The sequence below is a fragment of the Lampetra planeri genome, chromosome 2 (genome assembly GCF_965212315.1).
Source record: "Lampetra planeri chromosome 2, kcLamPlan1.2.h2, whole genome shotgun sequence".
In the NCBI taxonomy this organism is placed as follows: domain Eukaryota; kingdom Metazoa; phylum Chordata; class Hyperoartia; order Petromyzontiformes; family Petromyzontidae; genus Lampetra; species Lampetra planeri.
Window position 1 is genome coordinate 22,457,565 of NC_136108.1, and position 23,099 is coordinate 22,480,663.

At 45.6% G+C, this 23,099-nt stretch overlaps 1 protein-coding gene across 1 annotated transcript in view; it reads right to left on the reverse strand.

Moving 5' to 3' along the window:
- The window catches only part of LOC144729959 (uncharacterized), a 90,032-nt gene extending 67,699 nt beyond the window's left edge, over positions 1–22,333 (reverse strand). The window contains exons 1-4 of the mRNA XM_078610391.1: positions 21,707–22,333; positions 13,363–13,455; positions 3,563–3,912; positions 1,858–1,936 (exon numbers count right to left, since the gene is read on the reverse strand). Of these exons, the coding sequence (XP_078466517.1) occupies positions 1,858–1,936; positions 3,563–3,912; positions 13,363–13,453 (520 nt within the window). The 5' untranslated portion in view covers positions 13,454–13,455; positions 21,707–22,333. The remainder of the gene's footprint in view (positions 1–1,857; positions 1,937–3,562; positions 3,913–13,362; positions 13,456–21,706) is intronic.
- Between the last annotated feature and the right edge of the window lie 766 nt (positions 22,334–23,099).

Sequence of the window (23,099 nt, forward strand, 5' to 3'; positions counted from 1 at the left end):
CAGTAATATTGCATATTCTTCACATTATTGGTGTAATAACTGGTACAGGCGAAATTTTGACGTGGCAGAGAAGTCCTCATTTTAAGCAGCAGTTACACAGCGCAACAAACGGTTATGACATTGCAAACAAAATCCAAACTGTGAACACAGGAAACACAGGAAACACTGAATACGAAAACAAAAGTTGCGACATTTAAGTTGCCACCGAACGCACTACTCTAGCCTGATACTTCTGCATGGCCAGCCGGGCGGTGCTGGCTCTGCACGCGGCTTGTAACGCCGCGCTGTGGAGGCGTTGATGGATCACACAAATGTCGTGAATCTCCCTTCCCGTGGGCATCGAGGTGCCATGACCCTGGCCTTCCAGGAGAAGGCGAGACGGCAAATGTGGACTCCACCTGTTCCATCTGCATGGGATAGAGTGTTGTCCCCTCGCACGTGTGGGGTTTTGTCCAGGTGTTCCGGTTTCCTCCCAAATGTAAACAGTCATGAAATGGCCGAGCACGTTCCTTTGGAGTGGACAGGTAGGAACTTGGTTGGATAGCACGTGTGCAATCCGTGTGGGATACTGTAGTCGTGTTGGAGGTTGTAGCTGTTACTATTGCATCTGATGATGATTCTTGATGTACTGCTGATGTAGGTCTTTAAGTTCATGCAGCTGCTGCAGCAGGTCGCGCCTGTGCTGTGACGCCGCTCTTGCGTGTACCACGTGCGCTAATCCACCTGACCTGGTCCTTGAACGGCCACGATGCTGTCGTAATCGCGCACCAGGTGCATGGTGTTGAGCAGGGCATAGACGCCGCAGTCGTAGCCGCTCGGTTGCTACGGCACAAGCACCGTGGCGATCGCCACCGGCGTGCTCGCCGGTTCGGCGCGCACGACGAAGACGCGATTCAAGTCGTCAAGATGGCCCGCCAAGAACTTCGTGTACAAGAACGTGTTGAACAGGTGGATGTCTGCCGCTCGCAGCAGACAGTAGAACTGCCCGAATAGGTTGATAATGATATACACGACAGACAAATAATCCCTGGTGGGCAGTGTGGAACCTGTTGTTCCTACCTGTATAACATCCTAATACATAGAGGACCGCAGAGCATGGAAGGGGGGGGGGGCACCGGCTCACCGCCTGACTGCCTTCCCGTTCGTCTGTGGGTTCCTCCTCGCACCGAGTCGTTCTCTCTCCTCGAGAGATTCAGCTATTAAATGATCACCATTGGGGTGACGTTCCCCGCCTGCGTTTCTACGCAGGCCGTTGTCAGAGCTGCGATGCCGGCCGTGTGAGCGGGCTGCCGGCAGCCTCGCAAAGGTCATAGGGGCCCCAAACTCAAACGCGGCACGCCCAGGAGTGTGATGGAGGCACATGCCGCGTGCAAGCATCAACCAATGGGTCAAAACCAAAGCCACAAAACACACATGGATCATTGTATTGGCTACGAAACCCTACGTTTGAAAGTTTCATCACCCATCTTGTACGCACGGTTTTACTGATAGGTGCAATACTGTCTATGCTGCCCATCCAGTCCCAGAACCCGTTGTCTTACATTTCCACGCAGCAACAACCGAGAGGGGTGCGATGCCACCACCCACAAAGGACGTAGCAGTGCATTGAGTCTTGTGAAGACACAGCGCGCAATAATGTGACAAGTCGGGGGCTGTTGCACTGTTATACGAAACGGTTGTCTTCAGTTTTGGGCGAAATTATTAATTCATTTTTCAACTTTTCACCTGGCATTGAAGGGTAATTTTAAAAAATCTGAAATTGGCAATAACGTTTTTTTAAACCTAGATTATCTGCAAACGCATATAATGTGCTAGTATCCAAGCGTTCCATTGATTTGATGGGTATCTGGTTCTTACCTACTCGTTTGAGGTTTTCAATACTTCTCTGCAGGGCAGGCACATCCTGGTCCAATCCATCAGAAAACAGCACTAATATCTGCAAATATTCATTACAAAAATTCGCTATTTATTAAAACAAACAGCACAATCAAAGTTGTAAGTGATAAAAATGCATTGTAGCACGTTACTTGAATTCAGCCAAGTTATGATTAGTGTATAAGAACTTGGGAAAAGGAACGGTGGCGATGGGAGGAGGGAATTCCAGGGTTGAGCAGTGAGAGGGAAGAAGAAAAAATCATTGTTGTGAAATGTAGTGAGTTGAGTGACACGAATCTTGTCAGTTCTGGTAAACCGAGTCCTCATCCTGGCAGGAGAGAGAATCAAAGACCGAAGTTCATGGAAACGGTAATCATGCTTGTAGAGAAAGAAGACGATTGAGGAGATAACTGACCCCCGGTGAGTGAGTGGAATGACGCGGTGAGTGAGTGGAGTGACCTGGTGAATGTCTGAAGTGATCCGGTGAGTGAGTGAATTATCATCTTGATTGCTCCACTATGAATTCCATCATCCAGTGAAGTCGAAACTGGGTGCTCCACCCCGCCCCCCCCCCCCATGTCCACGACAGGTCGTGGCTGTGCCAAGTGGAGGAATAGGTTGTGACTGTGGACAATAATATCGTTAAATATGATGGGAGGAGGAAATGTGGAATTGACAGCCTTGTGTGGTATTATCATTGGCTGCGAGTTTTTTGTTGTTGTTGAACGTGATCGGGTTTTGTCACCACAATCAAGGATTGATTGTGGTGACAAGGATTGATTGTGGTGACAAAACCCAGGTTCACTGCAGTCACTCACACAATCAAGGATTGATTGTGTTCAGGTCAGGGGTGGCCGACAGTTGTCAGAATCGCAGCAATGAATTGAACACTGAGGGGAGCGAATAATTGCAACTCGTCCTGCTGTATGTCATTACATGTATTATTTCGTCCCGTGAAAAACATGGTAGCGATATGTCCGTGGACTTCACTTTTACCCCAGTAACATTTGACCACACAATACTGTAGTGTAATTGTAACTGTAATAATTTATTTTAAAATTAGCCTGTTTGCACCTTTTATACGTGTTGAACTTATTTCGCACTGTATGTAGCCAACCGTGCGATCTAAACCCAAAAATCGTTGATTATGAAGGATATATATCATGTTCGCACTTCCATTTGCCCATGAGTGCTCTGTAGTGACTGCCAAATATAATATTGTTTCAAGTCTTAAACCTTAAACGGCATGGGTTATATTGATATCTGGAGCCGTTTTTCTCAATGGTCACAGCACATACGTGGCCTTCTGGATGTACAGAAGGCCACGTATGGGGCCCTCTTATTCACGCATGCCAAAAATACACAATGACCACTTTGTGGAGCCCTTTTTTACGTGGGGCCTGGGCGCAAATTCTGTCAACTGCAGCTGTGTTGATGATGTGTCGTAGTTTACACGGACACACTGGCCACGTGGCCTATGCGAGGTAGGAGGCAGTGTGTGGTGTTGCCTGGCAAAATATGTCATAATTGGCTATCCCCGGTCTGACCAAGTGGGAACTGGAGATACCTGAGGTGCTGCTAGCCCGAGGTTATTGCTGTATCACTCCGTGGGTTATAAATAATTTAATCCGTCTGCTTCCACAGCAGTGCAGAAGACATGTAGACGCCGATAACGACACGTTCTCACCTTTATCGTGGTATGTCTAGACTCATTGTAAAATTTCATTGCAAGATTGTAAATGGATTTATCCGTGACCACGTATGGCCCACGCTGCTTGATACTTCTGGGCACGTTCCAGGCAAGGCCCTGGATCACGGGCTGGAAGGTGGACTGTTCGACGATCGAGCCGTCGCTTCTGAAGGCTGCCACAGCAAGCCTGGGCGTGATCAGCTCTCCGCAGCTGATGGAGTTGAGATTCTTCATTTGCGCCACTGCCTCAGAGAGCTTATTTTCCAGCTGAGGCTGGGAGAGACTGATGCTCTGGCCATCCCTCACATTGGATACGTCCACAGCAAACACAATGTCCATAGAACATTCTGCAAAAACAACAAAACAACCAAGAGAAATGCCGGTGTTTGATAATAATAAATTCCGGTGTGGTTATTAATAGCAGTACTCACCGGATATACATATGTTCAACCAAAACATTGACATTTAAGGGCACAGTAGTCCATGGTTTGTACAGTATGAGCTTTTCTTGGTATATACGCTACGTAAATACTGAAGACAAGCATTTAGTAAACACTTCCCCCAAGATACTATGGTTGAAATGACTCCACTCGCTCTCCCCGAACACCGACCATCAAATCCTGCTCCTCCTCCACCAGTTCCTCAAATGTCTGAATTTTAATGGGAAGGTATCACCGTGTGCACTTTTCACTCCGCACGCAGAGAACACACAAAACCTCACTCACAAGCACCGTTGCAAGCCCTGCTTCCTCCTGCTCTTTGGGCAGACTCATGTGTGGCACGGCCTTGTGGAAGGGTCGAGTTATAGGGGTTGTCCACGGTTGTGAAAATTAACACAGATCAATACAGTCCTGTGCTTTAGAGGAGTGGACCGCGTTGAACAGATGGCACGCACATCCACTCTTTCACTTATTTTATCTTTACATTCCACACCAGTATGCAGTCTTACGCCACAGCTAGTGTTAATGAGACCCATTTGTTCTGGGCATGACTTTGAAGTAGGGCTCGTTTAATTGGCCAGGATAAATCCTACCACATGTGGAGGACAGGGGGACGAATCTATTCCCTTATTTGGAGAGAACTCCCTGTGAAATTGAGGACTCAATAAGCAAAATAAATCAATAATAACCACTATACTGCATATTATTTAACATTTTGCACGAGTGGCCAGCGCTTATTCCAAATGCTAATTGTACCCAGCCGTGTTTACTTCTATTAAGGAAATATCGCTTTGCAATAACTTGCTGATGTAATGACGTAACGATTTAATAGCTTAACCATTTAATAACTTGATGTGCGCGATGTGACGGATGTGTTCAGTTTTGGTGTCGTTATGTGTGCGTGTACACACACTGCCAGTCGCACAGTATCACTAAATCATTTTGTTTTTAAGATGATGCACGTTACTCCGGATATCCTCCATTGCTGGCCGCAACTCGAGCATGCACCACGGCAGTCGTGCACCACACAGGGATGCCAAGTTGTCGGTTTAAAACTCATCGTGGCAATCTCTCATCGGGCGCATCTGGATGAATATGCCTCACAGCAGAATCCTCCCGTCGAGGCTGAATGGGAATGTCACGCCCAGCCCCACACGTTTGCCTATTCTCACACCTGTCATCTATGTAGAACTCTCGGGTTGCAAGCAGGGCCGGATTAAGATTTTGTAGGCCCCTGGGCTACAGGTACTGTGAGGCCCCCAGTAATCTTTTGAAAAGGAAAACAAAGTTAAAGAAAAATCAAATGTATTTTTACAAGGCTAACAACAAAGAAAATTCAACATTCACAAATGAAATAACTTTTCACTTCATCTCTGGAGGCCCTCCAGCTGGTGGAGGCCCCTGGGCTGCAGCCCCTAAAGCCCTCGTGCTTTGATCCGGCCCTGGTTACAAGCCTTGTCACGGACATATTTTTCAATCAGCCGAGGTCTATCAAAAAAAGTGCAGTCGTGTGCTATAATCAACAATACCGGTACCAGGTCTCAGTCAAAATGAAATCCTGCCACCTGAACACAGATGTCACATTTCCGGACAGTTCAGGTCGAACAGGTGTCAACTCTCGTGACAAGTCCAGACTGGACCGCGCCAACAGAGTAGCAGTGCGGCCCTGCCAGCCTATCGGAATGGAATGTACTCACACTCCCGCAGGTGTACCAGCTCACAGTGAAGCCTCGTCCATCTCACAAAATGGACAACACATCTTTACACAGTGACCCAGCCTATACAAATACCTCTAGTCTACTGGGTTTAGTCTGCATCTGTATTTTATCGTGCGACTGTTGAGGTTGGTACAACAAGCAGCCTCGTTCAAAATTCGATCAAAGCACAAGATTTGGTCCAGATGTAGTGCAATTTATATTGATAAAGCTCAGAGCGCTCATCCTTACTGATGTTGTTGATAGGTGTCTTAGCATTTTTGAGGATTGCAGCGATTTCCGATCTTGCCCCGTATGCAGTAATGTGTCCCAAACCCTAAAGGGCCACCTCGACCTGGACAATGATACCATCCACTAGGATGTGTTTAGGGGTGACTGCGAAATTCAACCCTCTGAGCTGTATCAATTAAAAAGAGAGATGACATCGTCATCCTCTCAGCCCACAAGGGCAATGCCACAGTCATCATGGACAAAACCACATACAATAACAAAATTCAGGACTTACTTAATGATGGTAGCTATACAAAAATTGAAAAAAGATCCCACCAACAGCCTCTTTACGAAAACCAACAATATCATCACTGATTCGACATCTTTAATCGAACCAACCAAGCGGATATCCTTAAAACCCTCTGCTGCGAGACCACCCAGACTGTATGGCTTACCAAAAATCCATAAAGAAGGTACACCACTCCGGCCTATCATCTCCACCATTGACTCACCCACCTACAAACTTGCCCCGATTTCAGTCTGAGACCTTACAACCATTCACTGGTAAGACCACCTCAGCTGTACTTAACTCAGCTCACTTGGTATCGCTAATTAAAGACATCTCACTATCTCCAGGTGATTTTCTCGTTAGTTTCAATGTAGTTTCTTTGTTTACCAAAGTTCCTGTGCCTGGCACCATTGCAATCATTGAAGATTTGGTCCAACAAGGACTGAATGCTGATGTACCGGTCCTGGTGAGACACTGCCTCACCATCACTTACATCACCTGGAATGGAACATTCTACAAACAAGTTGAAAGTACCCCAATGGGTTCTCCCTTTTGAGACAGACGCCATCCAGGCATCCACCCTACGTCCGTCCTTGTGGAAGAGGTATGTAGATGACACATTCGTCATCTGGCCACATGGCCGACCAGCTCTGAACCAATTGCTCAACCACATCAATTCCATACATCAAGCCATTAAATTCACCATGGAGGTGGAAAAGGATGGCAAGCTACCATTCTTGGATGTTTAAATCGAAAAGAGACCAGATGCCTCAATGGGCCACTTCGTCTACAGGAAAGCCACCCATACGGATGCCTATCTAAAACCTGACTCCCTCCACCATCCATCCCAGAAGAATTCCCTCATCACAACTCTACACCATAGAGCTCTATGTATTTCCGACCATCATCACCTAGCCGGTGAACTAGAGCACATACACCAAGCTCTCAAGACAAATGGATATTCAGACCATACAATCCTTTAAGCTATCACCCCAACCGTTGGGAAAGAACCATCTGAGGTCCCAATCAAAATCATCACCTTGCCATACATAGCAGGGGTCACCAAAATTTTTCCAAAATCATGAGCAAACACAAGATCCAGGTTCGATTTAACACACTACATAAAATTCGTGATCTGATCCCATCTGTGAAGGATGTCATCCCTGACATGCAATACCCCGCCGTCTACAAATTAAGCGGTGTCTGCGGCAGTAATTACATTGGGGAAACTTAGCGACATGTCTTGGACCGTGTTCGTGAACATAAGGCACGGTAGGAGCAATACCTCGGCCTTGGCTGATCATTGTTTTAATGCGGTTGGCTCACACAAATTAATTTCTCTAAGACGAAGGTACTTTGCAAACCCACTGGCTATCGGCAAATATTTGTCCATGAAGCCATCCATATATACAGACATAGACACAATTTCAACCGAGAAGATGGGTACAAACTGAGCAACCAGTTTAAGTCATAACTGGCTGTAATGTCGCCATTTCAGCACTGTCCGTTTCTCACCAGTTTTTTAACCCCCCCCCACCCATCACATTAACATAACCTTCTCTGCCCTACATGTAGCAGCCCACCGTTTTAATCCCTGGCATTAACATAAGCTCCTCTACCCATGCTGCCCCAGGGCCCTTGTGCCCCGCCCACTCCATTCTGACACTTGGGCTACGCCCATTTTAAACCTTTATAAACAGTTTGCCTTTAGAGGCTAACCCCTCTTTTTTTCTCCACTGGATGACAACTGCTTGTGTTGGGATCGAAACGTCGTAGTTTTTTTGTTATTTTCATTGAACCTATCTATGTAACTTTACCGAAAGACCGAAATAATAACTATATTCATAATAAAGTTTTTTGCGTTAGATCTCGTTATTTATGAATGTGTCATAACCGTCCACCACCCGACACAGCCAAACAGTAAAAAATGTGTCACGTTTACAAAAGACAAATAGTTCACTACTTTAGCCCACCGGTGTGTTGAAGAGTGAATCAACATCATTTAACATTTTGAGTACAAAAATTTTGAGTACGACGTTTCGCTGGCAATTACATCCAGCATCATCAGGCAATTTTCTAGAATGGTGAGGTCCTCCATTTGCTCCCGGTCTTAAATAGGGCAGCACGGTGACAGCATCTTTTAACCCAATTTGGTGCAGTGATCTGAGGCGGAGAGGGGAAGGGTATTGTAATTATATACTAGCTTTCCTACCCGGCTTCGCCTGGGACTTGGATTCACCACGCCCGGCCGCCTTTGTCTCCCCAGTAGCGATGTTCACACACCACACCAGTTACTCGTTTGAGGCTGAGTCGACTTAGGGGAGGCCCAGGACCGGTTCAAATAATCGTCACCGGTGGTGGACGTGCGCGTTAATCTAACTCGGGTAGCCGGTTTCGTAGCACAGCGCGCGAATCGGTATGCAATCACTGCCCCCCCCCACACACACAGGATAAAGACAAAGATCCCCCGTGTAGCCTGTGAGACTGTAGGGGGCAAGTGCTGTTAGCGAGCACCTATGAAGGCCGGCACGGCACACGAGGGGGTGGGTGGCCAGCACCACGCCCGGCCGCCTTTGTCCCCCCAGTGGCAATGTTCACACACCACACCAGTTACTCGTTTGAGGCTGAGTCGACCTAGGGGAGGCCCAGGACCGCTCCCCCACACATACACGCGCGCCCATAGGTACACATACACGCGCTTGCTGTAGACACACAACTTTTAAGGTGCGTACGGCAGCAAACGACTGAAATAATAAAGCAACGCTGCGCGAAGAACGCCTTAGACCTGCAACACATTTGTATGGCACTTTACTCGCGGAGGGTTGGGGGGGCAAAATATATGCATTATTGCGCCCCCCCCCCCCCAAAAAAAATACTAAAGGTTTTTTTTTGCATGGTGTATAGTCTGGAAAGTACCAACATGCCAAATTTCAAGGTTGTTGCATGTCGGGAAGTACGCTAAACATTTTGAACAGACACACATATTCACAAATTTTCCTTTTATATATATAGATTGGTAATCATTCAATTGTTATTCATTGGTATTTGTTTCCCCTATAAGGAATTGTAATTGTAATATATGTTTTTTTTTATAAATAACGCGATCTAACCCAAAAACCTTTATTATGAATAATATTGGTCGTGAAAGCCTACGTGTTAAAATAAGTATTTTCTTTGAGTCTTTCGGTAAAGTCATGTCGATAGAAAAAATAACAACTTTAAAATAATAAAAATGAAAATAAAGTGAATTTACCGAAAGACCCAAAGAATATGAATTCCTGCAGTCATGAAAGCTTGAAGTAAAGATTTAATAATTATATTATTATCCAAAGTAAGACTATCATAATAATTGTTTAACTGTGATGACAGGATCCTGCACTTGGCAGACACAAGCTAACATTTCACCCGTCATCCAACATTATCTGATACGTGCACAGAGCTGTGCGGTCCGGGTTAGCTCAGAAGCACTTGCACAGTCCTCAACGCGTTCTTACGAACTCACAATGTACGAGTTCATGGCAGACAACACTGGCCTTAGGTAGCACAGACTACTACGATGACCGACTGTATCCAGTCAGTAAGCTCCAAACCCAACTGAACAAAAGGAAATAAGTTCTGAACTGTGGAAGCAATTCATTTAATTCTAATAAAACGCCAGATAGTAGGCACCACGGAGAGTGGTTCTCTCGCTGAGACCGAGGAATGTTCTCCAGAAACGTTAATGTGACATTTTTACTACTTTTAAAAAATCTACACAGACCAACATAAATATTTACGGCATTCTAACATTTTCACTTTAGATCCTTGTCCCCTACTTGCTTGTAAATTGATATCCCTAAAGTAAGTTTTAATGATGTTCATTCTGTAATGCGAACGTATACATTTAACCAAATGTTATGCTTTTATCACATTTTTATGACTTCTTTCGTTGTGCTGACCTTATTTTCACTGTGTACACATCGACCTAGGAATGCTTTATGGCTTACGATTTCAATAGCAACATATTTGAAACTGCATCACCACAAAACATAGTGCTTTTATCACATTTTGAAGAAATGGAACGCATCCGATCACATCTAACGCGGAGATGAAGCGATGAAATCAGTTCATGTGCAAGTGCTGGATGGATCGTTGCATCGTAGGATCACAGGAGAGGAGACCTTCATCTAGCAGTGAAATGATCATGGCTGATGATGTCCTATTGGAGATCTGTGAAAAAGAGCTTCATTAGCTCATCAGATTCTTCATGTAGTCTAAATCAAGAGTCTGATAAAGAATACATTTTGAACAATTATCCCTGGAACAGCTGCACTAACTTATCCCCAAACACCACGGCCGCCTCTGTGTTATCAGTTAAGGCCACAGCTGGAGTCCCTTGCACAGCAAGGCTTGAGGTCAGTGTTGTGACACTTATAAAATTGTAGTGACATCGCGGATGTCACTGTGTGGTGCCGGCCCTAAAAAGGCACGGCGTGCGATGGACTTACATCGCAGACATCACGTATGTAGCGACATCGTGGATGTCACTGGGCAATGCCGGCTCTAGTGAGGCACGGCGCGCGATGCATTGCCATCGCGGACACCGCATACATGTGGATGTAGTACCAGCCCCAAAGGGGGCTCGGTCAGCGCTGGGTCATAGCGCTCAGTGGCACCACGCGTCAGTGCAGTGCTGACTCCTACAGGAGGGAGTGTGAGTGTCAGCCATGGGATGAGGTTACCCCAGGCCATGGCACTGTGGTTGACCCTGGAAGGCACGTAACAAGTTAGAGCTACACAGGGGCCCAAGTGGGGGCTGGGGGTGGTCACGTGCTGGAGCGAGATCCTGCTAGAGGGTTCGAGAAGGTGGTCGTGGCCAAGGGCGGAGCCAGCCACGGCCAGCGAGGATATAAACCGGGTCCCCGAGAGCGACCAAGGTTCTGCGTTGTTGTTGTTATCTGAAGATCAACGTTCTATGTTCTACGTCCAAGAAGAAGTCACCAACACGTGGGCCTGGACCCAAGCTGGGGTCCGGTCCGTTGTAGCTACTCCCAGTGTAACTAGTGTCGTTAGCCTGATGGTCCACCACCATAGATTGTTATCTGGTAAAGGGGCAGTTACCCCTTTGTGTTAAGTGTGTTGGTATTAATAAATGTGTTGCCTCCAAAGAGTACGTCTGCGACTCAGTTGAATCCACTGTAAAATGAATAAATGTTTATAAAGTACAGACACCGTGCTCTGAGACTTAACAACACATAGAGGTGCGCTCACGAATAGCAGAAAGGCACAACTTCCAGCATGCCTTGCATGCATGTCCAATGACCACCACTTTGCTTTGAAAATGCTCTCAGCCTTATCGACGCATGTTTACAATCGTACAGGTGTAATTACCATACACAGATATGAATACTTGTGTAGTAGGTTCCAGGAGACTTGGACGACGTAGTCGGAGGCACACTTATTTATTAACCACAATGTATATTACAGGCCGAGATATACAACACTCGAAGGGGTATCGGCCCCTTCACCCGTCTAACAGGGAGATCACACAATCTCTGTCACGGCTAGCCTACTCCTAGGTTATCCACTACAGGGCTAGGGGAGGCTAGCTGACCCAGCTCTGGTTAAGCTGGGATTACGGCACCCTGAGTCCCCAGACCGGCTCTTACAAGAGCATCGGCTCTGGGCTCTCGGGGCCACGCCACTGGCTTGCCCTGGTCGGTCCTGAGAAGGACAGCGATCCAGGGGAGTCCCAGGGCCTATCTAGCCGGTCTTCTTGCTTCGCTGGTTAAAGCTGAACACTGAACCCCGAGCCCTCCGGCTCACCGCCTTATATAGCAACTCCCCCACTGAGGGGTGGGGCCGTGGGGGATCCCAGCGCAAGTGTTAGCCCCCCAGGCTAAACGGTGCGGACGTGGATGTAAGCATCTCTTGGCGTACGGGCATAACCACGCCCAGTGTGTTTGTTTGCCCTCCCGTAACACCTCTACACTTGTGCATGCACACATGCCTTGCAATAGCCATCCGCAATTCACACTTGACCACCATGGATCATTTCTCAAATATTATCCAACGCTTTTGTCGGGACTCAAAGCAACAATATAAAAGAACACGTTTTTGTATTTATTCCCCAACACAGATTAAGGTAATCTGTGTATAAAAATGCTTCACTCAGTTCAAAATAATCTTTAAGGGAACTTCAATCACATTCAATAAATACAATTTTCAAAATGTAAGAACTTAATGCGTATTTTTTTAATCGTAGAACTTTTTGGGAGAAAAAAAGTTAAATATCGAGGGTGCTAGTTTTCTTTCCATTTGTGCACTGATCTTTGGGTCAGTGAAATTTTCCCCTGAAGCCTCTTTGGCTGAAGGCCAGTGTGGAGGTGCACGCCGGTACAAACAGTCATCGACTTACGAACACCCGACTTCCATAAATCTGGACTATGAACCGTTCGACTTACGAACAGGTCTCAAGGACTAATCATGTCCCAACGTCGAGGACCGCTTTTACTACGGAACTTTGGGGGAGAGGTTGGTGGATCACGCTGCTCTCAAGATGTGCAAAGACTTACAATCCTGCTCGGCTGAAACTTGAACAACAGCTGGCAGGACAGAAAAGTAGGCACGTGACCCACCTGTACAGATCGTTGAGCGTTATCTCTTCCGTTGCACGGGTACTCGCTCTCTCTTTCTCTCTTTGTATGGGGGCTCTGTTTAATCTCACTTTCACTCATTACAAATAAAAAATGGGCCAGAATACCGAAAGTGGACGCTTCTTAAAAAGTGTCGAACGATTTTTCCTCGATAAGTAACAAGTCATGTTTTGCGAGTTTGCAAATGTTGTCACTTGGTAACACAGCTAAGGCTGCTCAAATGTTGTCGTTATGGGAGGCAGCTGGTAAAGTAAATTGCAAATGAACAGGCACTGAAAATATTTTTCCTTAAAAAATTTTTTCCAGAAATTGGTTACTAAAGTAAATCATACTAATCTGTAACAATAATAGCAGTATATTTTAAGTCTTTTTTTATGTTGCAACCATACAATTATTCCCGAATTCTCAGTCCCACTGAACCTTTTAGGGAAACATTAAAATGACACTGCATATTGCTACACACGAGAATGTGATGTTACAATGTAAAACAAGGTCTACATTACATTACCATTTGGTTGTGCAGAGCAGAGCCTGTGGAGGTACAATGCAGTCAGAAGGAGTAGCTGTGTAGACATTGCATGATTCCAAAATCCAGGCATTTCTGCAACATAAAAAACACAAAATTACGATTATGAGGGCGATAATATCTGCAGTCAAAAACAACTTGATGTTTAGCCTTCTATGTATAGGATTGCTCCTAAAGGTTTGGTCACGTTCCAAAGTGGCTAATCACTATTACGAGATGTCACTATACACCTTTCACATGGTAGCAATGCCAACCTAGATAATAATAAAAACAAATATCTAGATTTAATTATAATTGATTTAGAACTGCTTTTTTATTTACTGTTGTCCCTCCGATTAGCACGGTTGGCTACGTATTGTCTGGGTATATGCTTTCCCGCTCTTGCCAGGGCAGGAAGGGTGGAGTCCACAGAACCTCATGGTTCATGAATCACAGCAATGCGGACCTGGCGTCCTGGTGTGTTATTCCTGAACTTGAATGGGGCTGGCAGAGCCCATTCCTGAGTAGTCGGCGAAGCAATGCAAGGAATAGAGAGAAATTCAGTCTCATTTCTGCAAAAGTGATTTTGCTGAATTCAAGTAGAGGTTTAGAGCCCATTTTGCCAGTGCAACGGGTGGCCCCACGTTCCGTAAACAAAAGCCAAGGTCACGGAGCGGGTGGGAGGGGAGTCGCGGCCAGGGGGTGAGTTGCGTCCGGGCCGGGCGAGCTGCTCGCATCGGCGCTCTCACCCCGTCGCCACAGAACTGAGCCGACCAATCACACATCCGTACAAATTAAAGTAGCCACGCACACGCGCGCGCGCCAATTCACGCGTGCGTGCGTGCCAGGCTGCTCCGTACTGCACGGTGGCGTGGAATTGTAGCGTTACGCCAAATACGACACGTTGCTACTGTGCTTTAAAAAAAACCACGACGGTAAAGATGGTGGTGATGATAAATGATGCAACGTGAAGATGATGCCAATTATGACGATGGTCCTAATTCTATTTTCGAGCATGATAGCAGCAGAATGTTCAGGAGCTTAATGCAGATGTTGGGGTCTGCTAGCCATGACGAGAGGGCTTCAGGACAGAGAGTTCGTGTAGTTTTTCTGTTCCTCCTCCGTTGAAGGAGCTCAGACCACAGTAGTTTACTGTAATGTCCATAGTTTGTGTTGCAGGGCTATAATCGCACTATTGTAGCTTGTCTTTAATTTTCCATTGATGAAGTTGTGCGCATCGGCCTGGTGATGTTTTGATGCGGTTGATGATTACACCACCGGTGTATTCGAGGAGGAGGAGGAACGTCAGAGCTAGGCGGTGCGATGATGTATTTGGGTTCTCCAATTTGGTGTTTATTCTGGACGCCCGCGTTGTTCCACTCTGTTCACCAAAGTTATTCCGTGTCTGGATGAGGTTCTGGGATGGCAACAGTGTGACCCCAGAAGGAGGATCTGGACTTAATTCAGCGTTGAGGTACATTGTTGAGGTCTTGGTTGATGGGTAGGTTGTCTTTGGAAATAAAACTTGTAGACCCCTTTTCAGTGTCCACGTCTCTGTGGACATTTAGTGGCAGAATGTTCGCCAGAGCAGGTAGTCAGGAGATTGGTGTCAGTTTCAATGTCCTTATGATGACAGCGATGACGATAAATTATGCTGATGGTAAATCATCCCACAATGGCGGCATGAGTAGTGGTACGAATATGCTTGGTGTATTTTATTTTCGTACAGAAAGTTCTGAACCGAAATCGCAAATTGCAGGATGGGGCTGTGCGGAATGTTGGCCTAAAACAAATAACTGAATCAGGCCCCAAATGTGGCAGCAGAACAATTGTGTCGACAGAGATGTGGAGGAAGGACGCACTCGGGCGGAGACGGTGAAGGGAACGATAGCAAGAACTTTCCGACGCCGCAGAATTGCGCAGCATTGTTCAATATCAAGGAAACAGTGTCGATGAATATGCCTTGAATGGACATACGTCACTTGGTTTTCTGAGCCGTGACATGCGAGGCGACTGCAACTTGTACGAATGTGTTTACGAAAACCATGCCTAGCGGGCAAACACATCACGGTAGGAGATCGGTCATGCCGTGACATAATGCAAATATTTATACATTCTTAACAAACCTGTACAGTAAAACGTTTTGTGGTCTGTCAATGCTGCTCACGCAAATTGTGAAAATATATAGCTATTTGTAATTCAATTATAACATTTATATTGAATGAAAACCAAAATATTTGGTAAACATTCCACGATCCAACTTCTGGAGAAAAAGACGAGGTCTCTTTTTTTACTCAACACTGAACCCTCGCAGTAATCAACAGAGGAAGAGGAGCTCTTAAGGGTCAAGAAATATCAGAATATTTATTTATCACTGGAGGAATCCGATGAGCTGTAAAGCTCTTTTTTTTGTTACAGATGACCAAAACATAATTCAGTGAGAGGCTGCGCTGGAAGAGGTGCACGAACACGCATAGCGAGTAAACTCAACAGATCCGTCAGTAAAACACCGTGGACTCAACATGGCGACGTTTCGGGCAATGATCCTTTTCCATACCAACGTAACTGAATAAAGAAGCAAGCGCCATTGGCTGACTGTGTGGGTGCTATGCAAGAGGGGCCGTTGCCCAACCGCGCGTTTTCCTTTCAGCGCCACAGTGCTCTTGACAAACGCATTGGCTTTCTAGTTATTGTAAGTGCAATTTATGTTGCTGTTATATACTATGGGTAGGTGGAAGGGGTAATAAGAGGATTTGCTATTATTTTACATATACTGTACCTAAATATATAAAATTAAAAGTCGATCAGTACCTTTTGGGACAAAACCATAACAGTAGCATGTGTTTAAATGAGACATAACCTGATCATGTTTCACCTCGTATGATTGTACAGCATGTGTGGCGCGTGAAACAAGTTCATGAATCTGTAAAACAAACATTAAAATGCTCTGGGTTCACACGTGGCCATGGCAGTGGACGCTGTGCTTGCACCTAACCAGTGGTTTATTATTGCACTGGTTACATTAAGCAGTCCCCCTCCTCTACCTCCTTCCATTGCTCTCTTAGACCCTCACCTATTTTCCATCGCCCATTCTCTTCCTCTTTTTTCCCCTTGCCCATCCACTCCTTCCCGTCCCTCCCCTAGCCCTTTCGTGGTCCCTAACTACCCCTCTATCGCTGTCAATCACTCTTCAATCCTTGTAGCACGCCCCTGTCAACCACATTATTCCATTCTGTCATTGTTTTGTAAGCATTGTCATAGAGGGTCTTGAGTAAAGGCGCTCTGTAAATATAAATTAGATTAGGAAAGCCTCACTGAGTCTCAAAATCTTTTTAGGAGTGTCCTGCCAAGTTTTGAGAGTCGGAGGTGATGTTGCTGCTGTGTTTCATCCAAACTGAGTATTTTTTTGGATATATTTGAGCATTGGGATGTTTGGTCAATACCAGTTATATTGTAACGGCGCATTGGGATCTACGGATGGAATGTGCCTCACAAAATGTTAATTATTATTGTGTTTTCTTAGATATGGGAGGATACTAGGGAGCCTAGAGGAAGCCTGTGCAGAACAGGGATACAAAAATGCCAACTCCAGACAGAAACTGTGTTTTATTTTACTGGATAAGGCTCACTGAGCTATATAGCTCTTTTTCAGAAGCGAATTGGCCACAAACGATAGCTCAACGAAGTAGCTTATGTGAACATTTATAGCTGTCAAATGCTTTAAATGCATCTTTCTAAATATGGGGGCAAAACCGGAGGACCCGGAGAAAAATCCACGCGACTACGGGAAGAACATTCAGACTGGAAATATATAGGTGTGAGGGTTGGATCGAACCCACGACCTCCTGTATACCAGGCGAGGTAGTTAACATCTCGCCTCGGTGGTTAACGATCCATGCCAAATTAAGCTATGCAAATGTATCTGTAAAATGACGGAAACAAGTATTATCAATGCACATTGATTCCCAGAGCGTAGATATCCTCAATACGACAAGGTTAATATTGTATGGTGGCAGCAGCAGACGAAAACAATCTCATCACCACCACCACCATCATCATTGAGGTGGCTTTGAACTCCATGGGCAAATGTGAGTGCTCAATTTAATAAATCCAAATCTGCTGAGATCCTACATTCAAATATGTGGCTAAAGCGTGTTCTCACATTGTGAATACTCACTCTCAATGCTATTTCACTACTCTAAGCTGATACGTAATACACAACGATTGGAATTCACAATTCACTTGCCGTTGGCTCAAGGCTACAATAACATTCTCAGCTTACACTTTACCACCGTGCAATGTGCAAGTTAACGTTCATGACACCCCATCACTTGCTTGCCATTATAATTCACGTACATATCCTTTGCATGCTCGTATCCGGATATTCTCATCTGAACATGGGTAGCGAATTACTGCAATTGAACCATTTGAAATATATCAGAAGCAAATTATGGAATGCTTTACCCTGTAATAATCCATTTTTTAAAACAACAACTCAACTGCACTCATTATTTACGAACTTATTAATCTCAACCATCATCTATTCACTCCTGCATGAAGACCTCCTTAAACTATTGCCATATGTATGTAAACTTCTTTCGCACCGTACATAGCCAACCGTGCAGAGGTGCTGGGAAGGACAACAAACTTAAAATAAAAAGCAGTTCTAAAGAAATGAGCTTTCAATTTAGATTCAAAAGTGCATAGCTCCAGTGGCTTCCTAATATCGAATGGAAGAGCATCCCAGATGGCCGCGGAAACACATTTGAAAGCGCGCAATGCAGTGACCATCTTTGTTCCATGGCCAGCCAAAAGCCGTTCACAGTCTTGCGAGGTAACAGACCATCCAGCACCTGCGCGCAAGCTGATTTAATTGTTCCATCGCCTCAGGGGGATGCCTTCTCGTGTGTGTTCTGTCCTTCGGCTGCCATTCCTTTCTTAGTCTCGATCATCGGCCAACGTCACTTCCAGTGACGTTTCCAGCCAAAGGCCACTTGTGTTTTATTGCCAGTCAATGATTCCTCTAACTTGCGCATGTTATCGAATCGCGTCCATAAATGACGTCACGCACCTAGGGGGGGGTCAGACATTTGTGACGATGTGTGACGGGGGGGGGGGTTGAGAAATGTGACGTCACATCAAAATGCGCAACTTTAAATAAATATAGACAACACGTTCTACTTAATTAAATTTACTTTTTAATACATGTTTTCTCCTACAACATCAGAGTGCAGCGCCACATTAAATACGCACTACAATGACAATAGCTTAAAGCGATTTGGAGCATGTTTTATTTGGGGGGGGGGGGGCAGAGCTTTGTGACGTCATATTTGAGGGGGGGTCTGACTTTTTTTGACGCCGAGTGACGATGGGGGGGGGGGGGTCCAAAAGCGTCCAAAATCGCGTGACGTCATTTATGGACGGCCCCTAATTCCATCTCTGTGCCCCTTTCAGCTTTTGTTCAATTCTCTTTCTCCAATGTCCTCCCCCCACACCTCCGATTAGCGCGGTTGGCTACGTACGTTCAACATACATATAATGTCCATATGTATGAACATTTTGTCATATCAGTCACGGTAATATACACTGGTTAAACAGTTACGTCTGAAGGCAGATTGGTCAGTATGTTGTCTTTCACCATTAAGTGCAGTTTTCCAAAATAACTCCACCCAGCTTTCATTCACCTCTATATTTAATCGTTTTCATCCTGGCTCAGTTGCGGTACCTTTCTTGTTCTGCTGAGTATTCCACGTGTGTCCCCTCGAACGTAAATCTTCAATTGTTTAGTGACTTTATTGACTCAATAAAAATCTGACTTGGTGAAAATGAATAGTCATCCAAGGCGTGCATTAAAATATATTTAACAACAATAATAATGAAACATGGTTTAACAAAATTATACGGCGACAGCAAACTCTGAGTAAAACAAAGAGACACTTTCGTCAGAGTAATTCACAGTGACAGAAGGTATTTTCCAAAAATGGGAGAGACAATGACGTAAATTAATTTTCTCCACAAATGAGCTCCGCAGGGTTGCCGGGCTCACTCTTCGTGATCGGGTAAGGAGCTCGGTAATCCGGGAGAGCCTCAGAGTCGAACCCTTGCTCCTCCAGATCGAGAGGAGCCAGTTGAGGTCGTTCGGGCACCTGGTAAAGATGCCCCCCGGTAGACTCCCCCTGGAACTCTATCGGGCAGCACGTCCCACTGGGCGAAGACCCCGGGGCCGGCCCAGTATACACTGGCGGGACTATGTCGCTCGGCTGGCCTGGGAACGCCTGGGAATTCCCGGGAAATCTCCAGGAAGAGCTAGAGTCTGTCGCCAGGGGAAGGGAGGTCTTGACCGCCCTACTCATCATGCTGCCGCCGCGACCCTCACCAGGACAAGCGTATTGAGAAACGAACAAACGAACGATGACGTAATATTTCAATGATGGAACTATGAACAATCCATGATTATTGTGCGGACGACAGAGCCACGAAAGCAGCCAAGGAGAAGGAACCACGGTGGAATGATTGACGAAGCTTATAAAGGTTGCAAAGCCAGACTCAAACGGAAAAAAACGAGCCAAATAACAGCAAGGTGGAAAATTTTCAGTCGAGTGATGTCGGGAGCTTGCTGAACCCACGTGCAGCCTGGCAGCGGGCGATTCCAGCGCCACATCTGTGGCCTCTCTCCCCGCACGCTGCCGGGGGCCTCTTCGCCAAGAGTCGTACCCTGTGTGTGCGAGAGGGCACCCACTGGCCCTCTCCCTCTCTCTCTCCATCTCCCTCGCGGTTGCCCATCGTTTTAGGGGCATAGGGTCACGCGACAGCGCCTTCTTATTTCGACGAAATTTAGAACGCGATTGAAATATCACAAACAATATACTGAACGCTTTTTTCCCTCTCTAAAATCTGTTGTATGTGCGTTTGTTGAACTTAGTTGCAACGCACGTACCCAATCGTGTTAATGGGAGGTGCGGAAGGGGGATATTACAGTGCATTTGGTTGTATTAGGTAAACCATCGTAAAATTTGGCACTATTTTTAAACATACAGCTCTCTGAAATTTCATTTATATATATTGTGCAGCGATGTATTTCGCTAAGTTCTGTATAACTACACAAGAGAAGGATTTTCTCTGGATATCGTTTGAACAATAGATTCACCCTCATCGCCACCCTAAAAGTCGACCCTAACTGACTTATCTAACCATCAAAGTTTCGCAACCAAATAGATCTTCATTTGCAATGCCTTTTTGTACTTGTTTCACTCCTTAAGTCACACGAATACAAATCGCTTGTACGGATTGCAGTGTCATGTCTGTGAATGGCGTCGCTCAACGCAGCTGCATTTCCCACAACCTTCGGCACCGTGAGAGTGTCCATCAATGGCTCGTCCCGAGCATCTCACACATCTTTTAGAACTGCATAGCCAAAGGGGCTTCCCCGGCATACAGAGTCAGAATCTTTATTGTTTAGACTGTAGGAGGAATCCGATGAGCTATGAAGCTCTTTTCTCACAGATGTCCAGTATGGTCGGATCAGCAGATTACAATAGCAAACAGTACAAACATAAACCGATAGGAATGCAAAATAGAGGTTCAGAAAGTCACGAAATATAATTCTAGACTGCAAGGATTCATACTTTTTGGTGTTTTCGGTAAAGTCAAAAATTAAAATAAATTAAATCGCGACGTTTCGGGCGCCACCTCTGAGACACACACAAGCGGTGTGCTTTCGCTAAGTTGTCCCCACCTGAAGAAGGACGCTTGTTTTGCGCCCGAAACGTCGTGATTTAATTTATTACAAAATTTTACCTACGTGACTTTACTGAAAAAAACAGAGTATCACGAAATATAAGTAAATAATACATTCTATAAGTCCGATTTATGAAGCTTGGGCAAGGCATCAAAAACAGGCAACAGCGTTGCTCTGCTCTGTTGTAAAATACTGTAGTGTAACAATCACACATTTTGCTGGTTAAAATGACACCATTCGTTACTTGAAATGTATAAATAAATTAAATTCGAAAGTTGTACACATTTATAACACTTTAGTTTCCTTGGTCAGAAAAAAAACCCTCAGAATATCAAGTACATACTTAGTACATACCTACTTAGTACATACTTAGTATATACTTTGTATACTTAGCACACGAAGATATCTTAGACAAGAACCACCCCCAAGCACTATAAACACGTCATCAAGAGCAATACCAGTGGAGTACACGAAATGAAAAGACATTTGTACAGATACACAATGATGTGCGGAGCCGTCAAGCCACTGCGCAGTGTTTAAAAAACCCGCACGGACCGATGAACTGCAGCAACGCAGAGCATTGCCACGGCACCAGAGCCCCCAGCCTACCTCAACTCAACGCAGAAGCAGCAGCAGAGGCGATGGCTGTGTGCAAGACTCTCAAGTTCGATGTCTCTAGGACCTGTGGTGCATCTTCTTCTTTGCGGCAGCAGCAAGCGTTCACACTGACGGCCCGTCAACAACAAGCAGCGCCACCACGCCGTGATGAAGACGTCCAGTTGTGAGGACCGCGGTCAAATGTGGCAGCGTCCAAAAGAGGAAGTTCCCTGGAATGCGGAGGGGCGCCTAAACGTTTGCCTACATTCGGAGGAAATTACAGAGAGGCGCTGTTTACATGTTCTGGCAATTAATAGCCGAGCGGTGACCTGGCCATACCCAACGCATCACTCTTTTCGTTCATTTTACGAAACTGGGATGTAAACGGATGTCTTCATTTGGTCGAGGTGCTATTTAAACACATACAGCAGCACATGTAAGACGAAATCCACTGCTTGTTTCATAGTGAGATGTGTATCTCTTAAGTGCAGTGCTGTACTGTGTTTTTTTGTGTCACATCCGCTTGTGAGAGCCCTTAGGGCACGATGCTGTCCTGTATTTAGACAGCTGCACTGTGACTGGCGCCCAGCGGTAGCGCGGTCGCCGCTTGTTGTAGAAGTTTCTCAGTTCCAGTCCGGCAGGCTGCCCTGGTTATTACTGCGGTGGTACGATCCATATACATACGCGCCGTCTGCTTTCCAAATAAAAAAATTACTACAAATCACTCAAATGGGATTACCCATAGCAGCAGTCTTCGCCGCCTGTTGGAAGACTAATGCCTGGTGCCGAGTCATCGTTTGCTGCGCAGGGACAACTGTAACTGGGGTGCCCTTTCAAATGTGTTGAGATGTGAAAGGACACACCATTATCAATATGATTGCCATATGTGTGCTAGTTTGTTGGAGGAACCCACTATTAAAATATGTCAAGACACTACAAATTGGGAAGACATTTGCATCTAGGGGCCGAGCAAGCATGAGGTTTAAAACTAATCTCCCAAATGCAGTTGGAGGCTACAGGGCACGCACTGCGTTTCCAATCATAAGATGTCGGCAGATGAACTCAGATTAATAACAATGCATTCTTTACAGCCCTTTATCAATCCACTCCTTTCTTACACAATGTTGATCATGAGATTGTTTGACCATACCTCACCACGCTTGTCCGTACAGGTTGGGCGAAGGGGTGGGGGGGCAGTTCAGATAGCGCTCGCCACTGTAAGCTCAGCTTAGTTCAATTCAAGAAAATGCACATGAAGCATGACAGGTGGTGTAACTTTTAGTGATCTCATCGGGAATGTTTTCTCTTTAGTGGCCACCACGTGGTATTGATTTACGTGATGCTTTAGAGTTTGATGCTGATTATGAATGTAGAGCAAACCTCCCTCTCGCGGGGGTTTAGCTTT